At 43.9% G+C, this 17446-nt stretch overlaps 1 protein-coding gene across 5 annotated transcripts in view; it reads right to left on the reverse strand.

Annotated features, from left to right (window-relative positions):
* Positions 1–17446, reverse strand: part of MYOF (myoferlin) — a 127029-nt gene that overhangs the window by 93160 nt on the left and 16423 nt on the right. For all 5 annotated transcript variants that reach the window (XM_036438570.2, XM_036438567.2, XM_036438572.2 and 2 more), the window contains exons 2-4: positions 16579–16634; positions 14965–15056; positions 788–896 (exon numbers count right to left, since the gene is read on the reverse strand). In XM_036438570.2, coding sequence (XP_036294463.1) covers positions 788–896; positions 14965–15056; positions 16579–16634 — 257 coding nt within the window. The remainder of the gene's footprint in view (positions 1–787; positions 897–14964; positions 15057–16578; positions 16635–17446) is intronic.

A 17446-nucleotide genomic window follows, 5' to 3' on the forward strand; every position in this document is an offset into this window, starting at 1 on the left:
TAGGTAGATAAATGATAGCCAACACTCTGAATTTACGTTGCATGGTTAGAATGCTGATTCACAGGAAACCGATCAGAAAATCGACATTCCTAACGGATGTTGAGAAACCTAACCTGTGTTCTTGTCTACAGGGATGGCCTTTTTTTTTTTTAAATAAAATTTTCTCCCTGTACCCAGGCTCCCGAGCAAAATAAATTGATAGAAAAATGACGGTGTTAGAGGTTAATGACTTAAGAATGGTAGCTTTATACAAGTATGTTAGCAGTCGTATGAAATCTCAGAGCTGTGATGCTTGAGCCAATGTTTTTTACACATACTTGAAGAAGAGAATTCTGGTCTCAATACATCAATATGGACTTATTTAGGAAGGCTGCGATCAGAAAGCATATAGATGCTAATGCAATAATAAAGATCATGCTACTAACTTATTGATATTCCAAGGTAATATCAATAAGTTACCTTCTATAGAATGTTTCAAAGACTGCCTGATACACACAGCTATGCTCACCACACAAATGTCAACACCCAAGAGAATATACACTTGCTTTATAGTATTTTGTTATAGAAAATCAAATTTATCTGATTTGCCAGTTCTGTGATTGGGAGTATAGGAAAAGGCCAATATCTTTGCAAATGGACTAGTTTATCTCAAAATCAGTAGGTGTGTGTGTGTGTAGTGTGTGTGTGTGTGTGTGTGTGTGTGTGTAGTGAGCTAATGATAATTTCACACTCTTTTTTGCTTCATCATCTCACTTCGAAGCCATTCAAAACAAGGGGAAATGCTCACCCCAGTATCTTGCCCGTTTTCATTTAGCAGGGAGATCAGTTTGTATGGCAGTGATCTGCTCTGGTCGCCAATCAGGTCCTTCAGGGATAAAGTGGCTGTGCCGATTAATCTGCAGAGGAAATGAGATACAGTAACCTAAGTAAGAGGCATGTTTCCATGACTCACCAGACCTCCTAATTTCCTTCCTATCCACCTGTTATCAATGAAATCACTCCTAATGAAACGTGGGCCATTTTGTTCTCACCCTGGTAGGGTAACTTGGCAGTCAACATTATGTATCAGCCATCACTTCTCCATAACAAGTAGTCATTTCAAGAGTCTAACTATGGTGCCTATGAAATATCAAGTCATGATGAGATGGGTGGGTGAGAGGCAAAAACTGAATACAGCCCCCTACACCCCCAAATCCTGGAAGAGAGAAGAGCAAGAAAAGATTCAAACCTTCCTCTGTGATGAACATTTGAAAGGAGCCATAAAACTTGCCCACACAAAAGCATCCCCCCAAGCAGAGGTTGAACTGTAAACAGGCTGCTAGTTTACTGAGGGGGCTACCTGTACCCCATGTACTGGGGAGCAGCATTCAAAAGTTGGATGTGTGAGCTTCTCTTTCTTCTCCATAGACTATAGTCTATAAAGTGAGGGTGATAACACCAGGAGGATATGAGACTGGGTGAATTGAAAAAGTTCCCTCTGTGAAATGCAATCAAAAAGCAAAGAGAGCATCCATCTGCTCTCAGTATGGATACCGAAAATGGAAAAGAGAAATAGTAAGATTTTTTAACATGTCATTTATTTACACCTCGTCTACATTTGCAGCAACATAAACTAATAAGTAGCAGATACAATAGCATGGAATATCACTAGCATAAAAATCCAACTCAAACTTCAAGTCCTCTAAGTGATAAATGAGATTCCTTATGTAAAAAAATAAATAAGTAAGTAAACACAGATTCAAGAAGCTGTAGTTGAGTATAACACATAATTCTGGGCTCCGAGGAAAAATAATCAGAAAAGTTCAAGTTATGGAAAGGTATTAATTTTATTTTGAAATGCAGTACATTTTCTTAAAAAAAAAAATCAGGAAGTGGAAGTTGATGTCAACACAGGCACATCATTTTTGAACTGACATATACCCGTATTCTCCTCCCCCACTCAGGACTCAGAAATAGGATTAAATTGAAAATCTGGGGTCTGTCACCCAGCCACATACATTCAGCAGGAGAAATACTAATAATTAATATTACATTACACAAGACCAGAACGTTGCCATGGCATCCTGTTTCAACAAATGACCCAATGATGTGAACCATTTGCATACGGTTTCTTGACAGAGTACACTTTCTTGGACAGAACTCTGATGGATTCTAATCTCTTCTAATATCACACATAGAGTCAGTTAATGTCAATGGGAAAGGAAAGTTCTGTCTCAGAAGGATGAATAAGCTTCTCAGCCCTTTTAAGTCAATAAAGAAATTAGGTCTCTCAGGCGATGCTGAGAACTGATAGGACCTTCACAGAAAACCAGTACATTTACTCAGTGTGTTTGTTAGATTTTACGTGCGTATGGTTTCTCTTTGCTCTGATTTTTATTCCTCTGGTATATTGAGGACAAGCACCTACGCATGACTCCATCTGCACCAGATGAAACAGGCAAATCTCCAATACAAGGTGAGAGTCCCTGGCAAAATCTCATTTAGCCCCACCTGGTGTGAGCCTGAGAATGTCTCTCCATGTTTTAAAAAACAGGGCAGTAAGCCAAGGCTTTGTCTAGTTGAATTTTTAAGAGGAACAAAATGTGCAAATTGCAGCTTTCAGTCAGTCATCTGACAGGTATTGCGAGTCTATTCCAGGTACTGTCCTGGAAAGATGTGGAAACACACTGACTTTTATTTCTCACAATTCCATGACTCAGAACCTAACTTTATGATTTAAATCATGACACTGCACCCTTAAACATATACTGATCTGCTTTTGCTAATGTCAAGATGACCTGAATCTCTACCAGCAATAAATAAGTATTGGAACAAAACAGAAAGTACAGCTTGCTGGGACAACGCTGAAGTGAAAGAAGATGGCCTGGGGTTAGACCAGCATTTACCAACCTCAGCACTCCTCATACTTTGAACTGGACCATTCTTGTTTTTTGTTTGTTTGTTTGTTTGTTTGTTTTGTTTTGTTTTGTTTTTGTTTTTTTGGGGGGGAGACACACTTTCCTAGGTCTTATCAGATGTTCAGCAGCATCCCTGACCCCCACCCACCAGCAACTCTACTCATTGCCAATTGTCCCCTAGTGAGCCAAATTGCCCCAGGTTGAGAACCTATTCTAGCCTTAACACCCCGTGTCCCAACATCCTTCGCAGCCTTAGCTAAGTCATAACTCTCTGAGCCAACTTTTTTACCTACAAACGAGTGGATTGAAATAAGTCATTCCTCAGACCCATCTCAGCTCTAAAAATCTCTTCCACATATATCTATTTAGAAAACCATATCATGTTCAATATTTGTCTTAAAGTCCTTGTTCATTGATTTAGGGGTAAAAGTACCCTAGATGGGTCCATAATGGAAATTCAGAATATTAGGCAAAGATTATGCCTTTAAAGGTATTAGTCTATAATGTTGTGAGTCAAACTTCAATTCACACAGGGTGCCAGGAGGAAAAGTTAGGCCAATGACAGAAATGTGAAACACAGTGAGTGATAGGTAAGACAATAGGGACTGGAGAAACTGGGCTTGCTTAAAAGACAAAGCCTATCTGCTGGCCTTTTATGGTCCTGAATGGCTTTACAACTTCATTCTGACTCAAACCACTATCTGCTGCTTTCTTTTCCCTGTGAGAGAAGGTGATAACAGGTAACTGACCAGGCATGGAGTAAAATAAATGAAGCCAATTACACAGCCTCCCTGCAATTCCTTCTTCAGAAACCTTTAGTCCCGTTTCTTATGATTTTCTTTTCTTCATGAAAGTCTGATGCTTTTGTGTCAGGGGGGAGAGGAGAAGGGAATGTAAAAAAAAAAAAACTTGAATTTCTTTTTATCTGAAGTATAGATAAGTGTGTTTAGATTAAATCTCCAAAATATTTCTAACAGCTGGGTTCAGCTGAAGAAAAATGCAAACAGTTATAACTTCTAAGAGTTTTCACTATAAGTCCAGGACAACAGCCCCTACGGGGAAGTCTGAGCTCTGTAGGAGCGAAGGCATGCCGGCTGGCCTGGCCTGTTTTCTCTGACGTTGCCTGGATACAAAATACTGAGTCTGGGAAACGATGACTTGGCCTCCTACACGGGGCATAAGAACAGTGCAGTCGGACCACAAGCCAATTTCCTTTAAAGGAGATGACAGTGAACCAAGAACCCTTTTTTTCTCGTATTGCTAATACTATAAATATGCTAAAGTGTGGCAGTGATGTGGAGATTTTGCCCTGTATGCTCGTGGAAAAATAAGAGTCTCCCCATGGACTCCACCCACCACTGAAACAGATGGGCCACGTCTCAGAAGGAAACTTTATAGTGAAAGACTCTCAGGCCCTGTGGCTCTCCGCTCTGCGGGTGGAATGAACACAATGCAGATGTATTCTGGCGTGCAGAGAAAGCCAGCCCTGCCCCTTCCTGTCCCATCCATGTCCATGCAGTTTCCAGTCGGGACTCCGTGTGACTAGTTCTAAGCAGAGGGAGTAACTACTTGAAACGTAGCTGTTATGATTGGGGGAACAAAAGAGGGTAGTTGGAAACTTAGTCAACCTAGTGGTGCAAGAACTTCTTCAAGTGTTTCCCTCTCGTTAAAACAGAGTCTGTGTTTGAAAAAGAGCGTTAGCGTGGACACAAATGTTAACAGCCGCATGCCACTGTGGTGAGTAAGGGCTCTGCTGGCGGAGTTCTTAATCGGGGAGCTCGGGGATACGGAGCGGCCAGTGCAGGAGGGACACAGCCCTGTGGAGTACACGAGGAGGGAGGGAAAACTGGGGGAGGTTGGAAAGTCATCACATGCTGCTGCACTGTGTCTGCCCCTACAGACATCTCACTTCCCATCCTCTGGGGTGGAGGACAGTCCCCGGCGAGGCTGCGGACAAATACTTTTCTGAGCTGCTCCAGAGACCTCGAAGAAAATCTGGCAGGACCATTACCCCCTCTTAGAAGCACTGGGCTCTCAGCCAGCGGAGCCGCTGGGTCCTTTGGGCCTGGTCGCCTTTGGGAAGGGTGAGGGCGCTGTCACCTTCCCCACACTCGCTCCTCCCCTGGGCCAGTATCTGGCAAGCTCCTCCCTGGCTCCCAGCAGAAAGCAGGAGAGCCCAGCACTACAACCTCAAAGGGCCCTCCCCGTCACCCTCCATAGCCTCCAGCCAGCCTATCTTCGCGCCCTGACTTAGTTCATACAGTATGCCTCAAAATGTGGTTCCCCAGACTTCCCCAGGACAGAAGACAGAGTAGCCGGGGGTTACAGATTCCCAGGACCCTGGGGCAGAGTTTTCTTTAGTTAATTCTTATTCCCAGGAAGTGTGAGAAACAATGGTTTTAGTGGGACAGGGAAAGGTGGAGGGCTGGAGGCTGGGGGTTGGAAAAGCGGCTGCCAAAGCTGGATCTTGGGAGAAGGGGTGTGTGTATCTTTAAAAGCATACTCAATATGATAACATAGGCTCCTATCTGAAAAATGGGCATAGAAATCCAACTACTTAATAGAACAAAATATAAACCAAAGTCAATTAAAATCTATGCTCCTTTCCTCTGGCTTTCTCTCCTAATATCACACCAGGATTAGAGATTTTTGTCCTGTTCTTTGAAAAGGGGCAGGGGTTTTTAGAATATGTATATATAAACGCTGATCCACACAGTGGTTCCCAAACCTGGCTATCATTAATCCATCCACCTCTTGGGACCTTATAAGGTAAGGTGGACAGCCTAACAGGGATTAAGATCTTGGAGATAGGCAGAACTGGCTAATTAGTACTCATCCTTGTACTATAGGTTAACTTCTCTTGAGCCTCAGTTTCCTCATCAGAAAAATGGGCACAATGAAAGCTCCTACCTAATAGCATTGTGGTGTGGATAAAAAGGGGGCCACATACTAAATCTGACAAGCTCAGGGGAGGCCTGCACGGTTGGCCTTACAAACTTGGGAGACCGAACGTAACCACATGAGAAGGTTTGAGCATAAAAATTCCTGAATAAAAAGTGAGTCATGGAGGGGAGATACAGGTCAATCTTTATCTAAAGTGAGCAGGTCCTTGTTTTGCATGGAAGATAACATAGCTTTGAAATGACAGAGTAATCTCCTTTTCCAGATCCCTTAGGATAAGACCAGGAACCCCTCATTGTTTTCTTGCCCCCACCACCACCACCACCACCTACCACCTCTATGTGCCTTAAATGTTAATTGTTAACTATCCTATTCCCACCAAGGTAAAAGAAACGAGTCTCTCCCTTTAACTTTTTATCCAATCCCCGAGGTTTCCTGCTTTGCCTTCTCCTGCCCCCTTAATCTGCCACCAATGAATTTCATGTATCCCTCCTCCCTATGTCTCCTTCTTTGATTCTATTGTACTTATAACATAAGCTGCAAAACTATCATTCTCAGGAGCATTTTCTCAAACTGTTCCTGGTAATTGTCAGTTTGGCTCAAATAAACTCTCAATAATCCTCTACAGGTTTGGACGTTTCTTACCTCGACAGTTGTAAGGATTAAAAGGATGACGTGCAAAGTGCTTAGCAGCCACTTTTTATTACTATTTCACACCCTGCTCTAGAAAAAGGGACCTAAAAAACAGCATGTGACTCCAGGCCAGGATTTGCAGGGAAAGCTGATCTGAACTCGTGCACGGCCTAAATCACAGGAAGGCAGGCAGCGTTACCTACCCAGAGGTATGGGCAGGGGGGGCATGAATGAACAGGTAAGGTATGGCTCAATGGTTGGAATGTTGTCCCTTGAACCAAAGGGTCATGGGTTCAACTGCTGGTCAAGGGCATATGCCTGGGTTTTAGGTTTGATCTCCACCAGTTGGAGCGCATCTGGGAGGCAACCAATCAATGTGTCTCTCTCACATCGATGCCTCTCTCTCTCTCTCTCTCTCTCTCTCTCTCTCTCTCTCTCTCTCTCTCTCTCTCTCTCTCCTGTCCCTCCCTTCTACTCTCTCTAAGAATTAATGGGAAAATTAATTTTCCTTGGCTGAAGATTTAAAAAGAACCCATTGTAACTACCCATGTCTATTCCTATTCAATCATTGTGCAAAGTTCTTCAAGCCAGCCCTTTCTCTTACATCCAATAGCTCCTTCCCCACCCTCCACACTGTACATACCACCATTCTGTTTGGAAATAAGTGTTATTTTCAGGGTTAGACCAGAAGTAAACTTTAAGCTGTAGTTACATTCTAATGAAATCCAATTTAGTGGAACCTGAGTGAAGTTTTCAAAGCCTTACACCTCATGTTGCATTATAACACAGACCCCAAACAAAAACCATATCTAACCCAGCAGGCACGTGCATACACACACACACACACACACACACACACACCCTATCGTTTTCTTCTGTTTTCCCTGCTTTACTTTACTTCTTCACTCTTACCGCCAGCTGGTGTACTACATGTGGGTTTATTTATGACCTGTTCCCTCCACTCAGATGTAAGCAAACTGCCCCCCAATGCCTGGAGCAGTATCTGATGCACAGCACACATTAGCCAATATTTGCTGAATGACTATATTAACTGATATGTCATTGAGGATGGTCCAATGACCTTACAAATGATTTACAGGTTATAAAGCTCCCTCTTCTAAGAAATGGTCCTCCAAGTGCAACTGGAAGATAATTACAGCCCTTGTCATTATGAAATGACTTTCTCTTCTGGTCTTTCTCCAGGGCTGCGGCCATGTTTACTTAAGAGACAATAACAGATGCCAGCAGGACTGCACACCTAATTAACTGGCCTCCCCAAACAGTGGGCTTCGGCCTCGCCAGCCAGAGACAGCCACCCAAACCAGCTCTGACCTTTTCCTAGCTTTGCCGCTCCACTGAGAGGATGGAACGACGTAGAACTCACAGCTGAGAATCCTAGTCCACAGTGACATCTGCTTCTGGGGTAGATTCCCACACAGCCGAAGACCTACTCCAGTGAGAAAGCCTTCCTCAACCACCAGCCACACGAGGAGAAGGAGCGGTCATGGGGACCACCTGAACAAATCCACTCCCCTGTTTACACGTAGCAATGTCTCATCGCTGGGAGAGAATGTAACAGAAGACAAAGCCTTTTGTGTACATACCAGGAAGTGAAAATTTCTCAAAAGCAATACCACACTGTTTCCCACCAACTAACTCCACTCTAAACCAGTCTGTTTTCTCTAATTAAAAAATAAATAAATAAAACCCTGGCCCAGGGAGTTAGTATTTTCACAATCCAAACTTGTCCTTTTTCTTTTTCTAATTCTGTAGCTCCCAGTACCACCGTGTGTGTGTGTGTGTGTCCTCTCACTTTCACATCCTGGCACCCTGGTCCTCAACCCAAACACACACACACACACACACACACACACACACACATACACACGTGGAATAAATCTTGGAAGGTCTGAGTGCTGTGTAAATTAAATCCTTGTGTTTCTACTCAAAGAGCTGGGTGACTTTCAGCGATTTGGTGAACCTCTCTGAGCCACATTTTCTCATCCATAAATTGGAAATAAGTCTGCTTCAGAGTCATTACAACAATTGAATGCAATTATGTGGGGAATAGCATTAACACAATGCCTGGCACATGGTAAGCCCACAAAAGATATTAGCTCTTATGTTGTACCTCAGGAAATTGAAGAAAATTTTCCTTAACGACATTTGCCCTTAGTCTACCATTTATTGAGGAAGTATTACAACCTCTTATAAAGATTAAGAAACTTTCCAAGAGTCACACAGGCAGTAAGAGCCAAAATCCAAACTAATCGCATGATCATACAGCTGACCACTTGCCCACACCTCCACTTATGCAAGAGCTTGGGTGAATTTCCTCCGAGACACATTATTAGGTCTTAGGCATCTCCATCCTACTCATACTACAGCAGACCAGTTGCCTGGCTAAGTGACTGATACTCAGATAATGTTTCTAATGTTGCTCTGCGTTTGTGTGGGGGTGTATGTGATGGTGGTTTGAATGCACAAGTGCACACACGGAAGAAAAAATGAGAGTACTAGGAATGCAAACTCTAAGGGAGATAATTATGGTCTTTTACCTCAGACATTGTAATTTGCATACTAGATGTTCAATTTGGATATTTTTTATATCTCCCATGTCTCTACTTAACGTGCTCAAGCATACTTCTACCTTCTTGAACCATGGAATATGAATATAATTATAATACTTGTTTCATTGTTCTTGCCTGCTAATGATATTATCTATTAACTAGAGGCCCGGTGCACAGAGGGTGAGTTCCCTCAGCCCAGTCTACACCCTCTCCGATGTCCAATTGCCAGTTAAGGTCCAATCCCTCACAATCTGGGACTGCTGGCTTCTAACTATTAACCTGCCTGGCTGCCTGATCGCCACTAACTGCCTCTGCCTACCAGCCTGATCACCCCTAATTGCCCTCCCCTGCCAGCCTGGTTGCCCCCAACTGCCCTCCCCTACAGGCCTGATCTCACCCCCAACCACTCTCCTCTGCTGGTCAATTAGGCTCTGATTGGTTTCTATGCCAGTCAGCCTCAAAAGTTCCGCCTCTTATGCAGCCATTGATTTTTCACAACACCCACATTTGGTTCTAATTGTTTGGTTCCTATGCCAGTCAGCATCTCTGGGCCTATCAACAGGACCTGATCAGAAAGGCGGGGCTGATCAGCAGCCCCGGTGGAGGCCTGGAGAGAAATGGAGGCATGGCTGCTGGCCAGACGGGAGAGAAAGAGAGAAGCAAATGCTTATCAAAAGCTGCCACAGAGGCAACAGATCAGCCCCTGCTTCTCTTGTCAGGCCTCTCTCTGACCCTGCTTCGCAGCCCCCTCAGCAGTCAGCACTGGGTTGCCACAGTAACCCAGCGCTGACTGCACGGACTTCCAGTTGATCGAGCCTTGATCATTACAACCCAGGGTTTTTATACATTAGGATAATAAAACATCGGTTGTTTTTTCACATTGCTAAAGTAAATCTTTCTGGGTACTCTCCAAATGCTCATAAATTAGGTTTCCCACTCTGGCTGGTGGGAGCTTTACCAATTCCTAGCCCTGTGTGTGTTTTAAGGAATATTCAGATGGCTCTTTTCCCTGCCTCAGAGAGTAGTTTCCTCACTGCCCAGTACTCAATTGAAGTGTTAAAGAGAAAACTCTGTAATCAGGGGTCGTGTGTGTGTGTGTGTGTGTGTGTGTGTGTGTGTGTGGCTCTAGACTTCCATCTGCACCTCCCAACTCTGAGAGACAACCAGGGTGGATCTGATGAGTTCACTCTCCCTGCAGCCTGGAAATGGTCTCTGGGCATTATATTGGATGCTCACAGTTATCTCCCCTCTCTCTCGGGGATCACCATCCTGTGCTGCCAATTTCCAATATCCAAAACTATTGTTATATATATTTTATCCAGTTTTTTTGTTGTGTCAGGGAGAAGCTCCACATAAAACAGCATGACCTTTGGGACAGGTATTTGTTTCTCTTGTGATCCGACCCCCGTGATGTTCTGACTCCTTTGTAGCTTCAACCTAAGTTGGAATCAGAAAGCTGTTCCAGAGAGCTGAGCTGGACAGTATTCATATAAATGGCCCATTATTAGTGGGCTAGTTGTTAGATGCATGGTTCTTTAGAAATGTTACATTTCGTTGATGTGGTTGTATCATAAACTCACTTGTTCATTCATTCATTCATTCAACAAACAGTTATTGAGGGCCTACTAAGAGCCGGGCTAAGTGCTGGTGTTAAAGCATTGAAGACTATGGCTATGGACCTTCCTGTCTAGTAGAAGGCCAAATTAGTAAGTAAATTGATAAGAACATTTCAGATGGTGGTGAAAGCTGAGCGAGGTGAAGCAGATGCATGGACCACACATATCCTTGAGTACTTGTCTAAAACCTAACACACACACACACACACACACACACACACACACACATTTGTAAATATCTCTCATTCCTACATTTCCAAATACCTGAAGATTTTTTTCTTTAGGAACTCAAGTGGAGTTCAACAGGACCAGGATGCCAAGAGATCAGTGTCCCAGGCTCAGCCTCTCTGAGCCTCAAATCTCTCCTCTGCTTAAGGTCATGGTGAAGATGAGCTATAGTCTGAATTTATCTTGTCCATTGTGGGGCATGAGCATGAGTGCTTTAGTACTCAATAGTATAAAAATGCCTACTTAAAATTTTCACCTAGGGAGGAGCTATCAGTAGATAGTGAGTGTTCTTTTATTTTTTTCAATTAGAAAAATTACTTCCATTTTAGCCAAAAGATAGCCAATCATTCCACCTACATTTTGGTTCCTTTAGCTTTTCAGTACAGTGTAAAAGTCAAGAGTACAGGCCTGCCCTGGCTGATGTGGCTCAGTTGGTTGAGCATTGTCCTATGTACCAAAAGGTCGCCAGTTTGATTCCTGGTCAGGGCACATTCCCAGGTTGCAGGCTCAATCCCTGGTGGGAGGGCATGCTGCAGGCAGTCAATCAGTGTTTCTCTTACATTGATGTTTCTCTCTTTCTCTTTCTCTCTCTCCTCTCTTTTCCTCTTTCTCAATAAAACCATACCCTTAAAAAAAAAAAAAAAAAAAAAAAAAAAAAAAAAAGAGTACAGGCCTAGATATAAATGCTGACTTTGACACATACCTACTGTGTGACCTTGAGCAGATCACTAACCTCTCTGAGAAAAAACAGGACCTGCCTCCTAGGGAGTCTAAGAGGATTAAATGGGATAATGCATTCAAAGACTCAGCATAGTTGGCACTCCCTAAATCCTCATTGATTGGTGGCCGTGGTTTGAAGGGAACTCTCATTCTTCAGCTGCTGAGAAAATTCTTCCACTCTGACATTTCAGCTAAAAATATCATTTCATGCTCCTCATGTGACCAAGAGGCTCCTCCAACTCTTCTCTTGCCATCATTCTGCCTGGCTGGCTGGTTGGATGACTATAAAGTGGGGAAGAACAGAGCCTGCACTGAATGCCCAGCCCTCTCCCAATGACTGAGGAGGGATGCTAGTGACACACAAGCACTGTGCTTCCTTGGATTGGATGGGACAGTCGCTGTGGGTGTGGGCATGGACACACAGGCAAAGCCAGGCAGCCTGGCCCTGTTTGCTTACAGGCCTCGGAGCAGCAGATGCGAGAGCCTAGAGCAGCAGACATATTTGCACAGCCTGTCTCCACAGCAACAGGAAAGTTAACAGGCAAGACATTCCTTAAGCTGGGAGGAAAAATCCAATGCCCCCGCCCTGTGCTTCCAGGTGAGGAAAATGTTCCAACACTGAGTGGTGCGCAGTCCTCAAGGGCCGAAGCTTTAGTGGCAAAGCCAAGAAGAAGAGATGGGGCCAAAACACACAAACAGTTCGAAGAATCACACAGCTATGAGTATACTTTTTCTCCTGCAGGTGATGTGACTAACGTCTACGCATTGTTTCGCTGTAGGAAACAAGGCCAAAGGTCACAATTGCTGGGGGAGGAGGGTAAGAGGACAGACATCCCAGGGCATCATTATCACGCAGTGTTCACTCCAGAGCAGATAGAGTGCGCCTTTCATGGAAGACAGGAAACCACCAAGCAGGGAAATGTGCGGGACAGAGAACTCATCTCCTAAGAAAAGACCAAAGACCTCCTCCAATGATCCTGCCTCAGGGCCCAGAGTTCACACGTTGTCCACTCCTTCAGCTAAGTCATAGTGATCTCAGTCCCAAGGGTATCGTTCCTGGGAAGTTAGCACAGTGAACTCTTAGCAGCCCTTCCACCATCATCTGTTTCTGGAAAGTTCCTTTCAGCCAGCAGGACCCTGAAGGACTGAGCCACAGGACAGACAAGTTTTGTTGAAGAAAAAGAAAAGAATTGGCAAATGGTGCACATGTGGCCCAGAGGGCAGGCCCAGTGGGAGCCGGGAGCAGCAATAAGGACAGGGGGTGCTGGGAGAAGTCAGGGGGAGGAAACCTCCCAGAAGGAGGGAGGGAAAGGTTGAGAGAGTAATGAAAACCAGCCTCAGGTTTGGCCTGGAATCTGCCTTTTTCCGTTAGGCCTGAAAACTCTGAGTCCCAACCGTGCTATAGGAACAGCTGCTCATTTTTTTAAATCTTTTTTTTTTAAATATATTTTATTGATTTTTTTACAGAGAGAAAGAGAGGGATAGAGAGTTAGAAACATCGATGAGAGAGAATCATCGATCAGCTGCCTCCTGCACACCCCCTTCTGGGGATGTGCCCACAACCAAGGTACATGCCCTTGACCGGAATCGAACCTAGGACCTTTCAGTCTGCAGGCTGATGCTCTATCCACTGAGCCAAACTGGTTTCGACACAGCTGCTCATTTTGTGTGCCTGCTCAGCAGACACCCACGGCACCAAGTGCAACCTGTCTCAGCAAAGATGCACGGGAACCCCCAATTTTAGAAGGACCCTTATAACAGGGTCCACTGTCACTTTCATTGTTCAAAATTGCAAAGAAAAATGTCCAGGACCAGCTAGACAGCACATCAACCCTATCTCCGGAAGTACACACCAAAGGCTCACAGTAGGTGCCAATGTGGGCCTCGGTGGGGGTTTGTCCTCTTCCATCACTGCTGTCATCCAGGGGCCCCACTGAGTTTCAACAGGTGTAAAATGAACACATAACAGTCTCCCAGTATTGTTTTCCCTGCCTCCTAACTGGTTTCCACTACACAGAAAACCTGGGTGATCCTTCTAACATATAAGTCAGATCATGTTCAAAACCCTCTAGTGGATTTTTGCTTGATTAGGACTGAAACCCAAAGCTTGTGTTGTGGCTCACAACGCCGTGCGCTGAGGTTCTGATGATCTCGTCTCCTTCCCCTGTCCCAGCTTCCCCTGCTCTCTAAGCTGCACCTGACTGGCCTCTTCGGTGCTCCTCCAACATCCCAAGTGATTAGGGCTACCATCTATCTAATTTAGTGGCCAAACCAAGCCACTGCTGACAGCAAAAGAGGCATTATTAACCATTGTGCTGCAACCATAAACCAAGCTGTCCTAAGCAAATCTGGGCACATGGTCACCCTACCTGAACATATTGCTCTCATGGCAGTCCTCTGATCATACCACATGTGCCTGAGGCTGAGACATACATTTGTAAATGCATTCCCGTTGTACTAGGAATGAAATTACTACAAATTGGGATGCTTCTTACTATGGACACAGGTAGTTAATATCAGGCTTCCTTCTCCCCCAAACCTGTTATTAATTTAATAGCACTTATTATGGTCAATGACATCTTACAATCAAGGATACAGAGTAATGTGGTTTCTTATGTGGTATGATATAAAGGAGAATTCAATGATCAGATAGCAGGAATGCCCTCCTGCCAAGCGTTTGTTTCCATCAGAAAATAACAAGTAACCTGGTATGAAGCACAGGTTTCTTGTAAGCTAATTTGGTTTGAATTGTTTAACCTAAGACTGGCTTCTGAGTCTATATAAGGCCCGAGTCCAGGTCAAGGAATGGAGTGAATTTACTGAGGTCTCTCTGCCCACTGGAAACCTAGTTGGGAACCCCCTGCTTTACCCAGGGGACTACCCTCGGTGCCACCATGGAGTACCATCCCACTCCCTCCCCCACTGAAAATGGATAGAGGCAATAAGACAAGGAAACTGCTTTACATCTGTTGGGTTTAAAAGGCCAATAAGACATTAAAAAGGAAGTGAGGCTGGAAGTATCACTTGAATGAGATGTATATGGGTCACACATAATTGGGAGAAAGTATTTGGCCTATACAATACAGCTATAGTTCAGATTAAACCATCAGAGGTAGGAAATGACTCTATGCAATTAACAGAGAAGTTTCAGAGTAAGTACCAAGTTGATAGGCTAGTGGTGGCTTAGTGTCTGCAGCCTTTTAGGAATATACCAGCAGACGTTTGAATAGAAGCACCATGATTGATTAACCACCGCTGATATTGGTTCAGAAGTGGGAGATGACATGGAATTAAAGTATGATTAAAGTATGAAAATGTTATTGAAGATGTGTTCCTTCAACAAAATAAACAACAGTAAGATCATATATCAAATGAGAAAAAGAGTTGAAATCCACTTACTTATTTTGTCCAATTGTCTCAAAATCCTTCACAACAATCCCAAGGGAGGATGAAATGTCGAGTGGTATGCCCCTCAAATCAAACTGCAAAATCTGTTCACAGAAAAGTTACAAAAACAAAAAGGCTGTTAAAAGGACCAGGGAATACGACGAAATGTACCAACACTAAACGCTGGGCCATTATCTTCACCAATGCCAACCTTTCGAATTTATAGTTAGATGGAAGTGATAAAATTATAAATTAAATTCTAAGCCTGGAGGCTGCTGAGGGTTATGGGAAAGCAAACCTGACTTAGCCTCTGAGGACCTGGTGGTGACTCCTGGCTTCCCATTTACCAGGCTCTGTGTCTCTGGACACGTCACCAACTCCTACCTCATAGTCTGAGAACTGACAGTGCCCACCACAACTGTTGCAAGAATAAAATAAAATGTAGATGAGAAAATGTTTTCTTCAGTGGCTCTTTTTAAATTACTTGCTCTTCCTAAACATAATATTATCCAAAAGGAATGATCTAGAAAACATTTTCTAAAATGCATCAGCCCCTCATTCAATGTCCCACTGTGGCCAGAGCTGTAGGCAGATGAGACTTTCATCTTAATGCAAAAAAGCGCTGTCTACTGACAAATGTAAAAAAAAAAAAAAAAAAAAAAAAAATCAACACAGTGATGCCTTTGATTGATTCTGTAATAAATGAATTAAATAAAGCAGTATCTACTGAAGATTTAATTCTCCTTAAATAGGTCTGGAATGGATGGAAAATTGTCTCATCGCTCTTATTAGAACACACCCACCAATCCTAATAGGTTTGGGGTTGGCATTTCATTTGGTTAGGTGTCAGTTATAAAACTGCAATTAAGTTTACTTGAGCCCTGGCTGGTTTTGCTCAGTGGATAGAGCATCAATCTCTGGACTGAAGGGTCCCAGGTTCGATTCTGGTCAAGAGCATGTACCTCAGTCGCAGGCTCCATCCCAGTCCCTGGTTGGGGTACTTGCAGGAGACAACCGATCGATATGTCTCTCACATCAATGTTTTTCTCTATATAACTTTCCCTCTTCCCTCCACTCTCTCTAAAAATTAATGGAAAAAATATCCTTGGCCACACCAGCCAGGGCCAAATGTCATTGTTTATGCTGATCTGAAGTTTCCAAAATTTTCATGTTAAATATATATTATTTTATCAAAATAAAAACAGTAAATGTTTTGACTCAGCCAGACACACAAAGTATCATGTAATACATTCCTGTTGAGTCACACACAGATATGGTTTTAATTATGGAGCGTTCCCTCTGGGACTCTGAGATGTTCTAATACCACCCCTAGCTCTACAGATGTGCCCAAATAGGCAACATGACTGGACCAAGGCAAGCTCAAGGCTGCTGCAGGCTAGAACCCACACCTCCACTGCACAGGACATGCCACTGTGCTCTGTCTCCTTGAACTGCTCTGCTGTCTCCTTGGCCACAAAGGGAGACGGAAGGGGGATGGGCGGGGGGTGGAAAATGCAGAGATTCTCCTTCCAAAGGGAAGTGTTCATCTCTGACCAAAGATGGGGTAATCCAGAAGTAGTTTATCCGTTGAAACAAAGTTGAAAAAGAAAAAAAAAATAAAGTCACCTCATTCCAGACAGGGTTGAGTTCATTATCAATTTTCTTTGTTTTCTTTTTCTCATCTGCAAATAAAAAATAAGAGATACCAATCAATTAGGAGTATTTTTAGAGCAGGTACCATTCAAATGTTCAAAGAACATTTCCCTGAAGGCCAGCGGTGTGCCTGCGTGGCCCTTTCATCTGTCTAAGGGAGGGGAGACCTGAATCAAAGTTTTCCAAACCCAACAGCAGGTTTCGGTCTAACACATTTTTCCCATCCCCAGGTCTAGGGATGGGGGACTCAAAATCATGGAAATGTGGAAATACTGCAATCCCCTGCCTCTCCCTCACCAGTTCCTGTAGACGACATGTGTCAAACACAAGGCCCGAGGGCCAAATCCGTCCCGCCAGCCCTTGCAATGTGGCCCGCACCGCGCTGTCATCACTGCACTCCGCTGCGTTTCCATCACAATGACAGTTTATGACTGTTCAGTAAACCATTCGGCCCGCGATTTAGGCTGGATTTTAGATTTTGGCCCCTTCTCTGATTGAGTTCGACACCCCTACTGTAGACCAAAATTACCCAGGGCCTCTGTCCCTCCAGCTTTTTGCAGAAAGAAACCAACAAAGCTAACCTTTGGCAGGCAGGTGTCCCCATTTTACAAATGAGGACACGAGACCCAAAGGAGTTAAGAAATGTGTCTGAGCCCTAACCGGTTTGGCTCAGTGGACGGAGCATTGGCCTGCAGACTGAAGAGTCTCAGGCTCAATTCCGGTCAAGGGCATGTACCTTGGTTGCTGGCACATCCCCAGTAAGGGTGTGTAGGAGGCAGCTGATTGATGTTTCTCTCTCACTGATGTTCCTAACTCTCTATCCCTCTCCCTCTCTGTAAAA

Source organism: Pipistrellus kuhlii, unplaced genomic scaffold (assembly GCF_014108245.1).
Source record: "Pipistrellus kuhlii isolate mPipKuh1 unplaced genomic scaffold, mPipKuh1.p scaffold_m20_p_15, whole genome shotgun sequence".
Lineage (NCBI taxonomy): Eukaryota > Metazoa > Chordata > Mammalia > Chiroptera > Vespertilionidae > Pipistrellus > Pipistrellus kuhlii.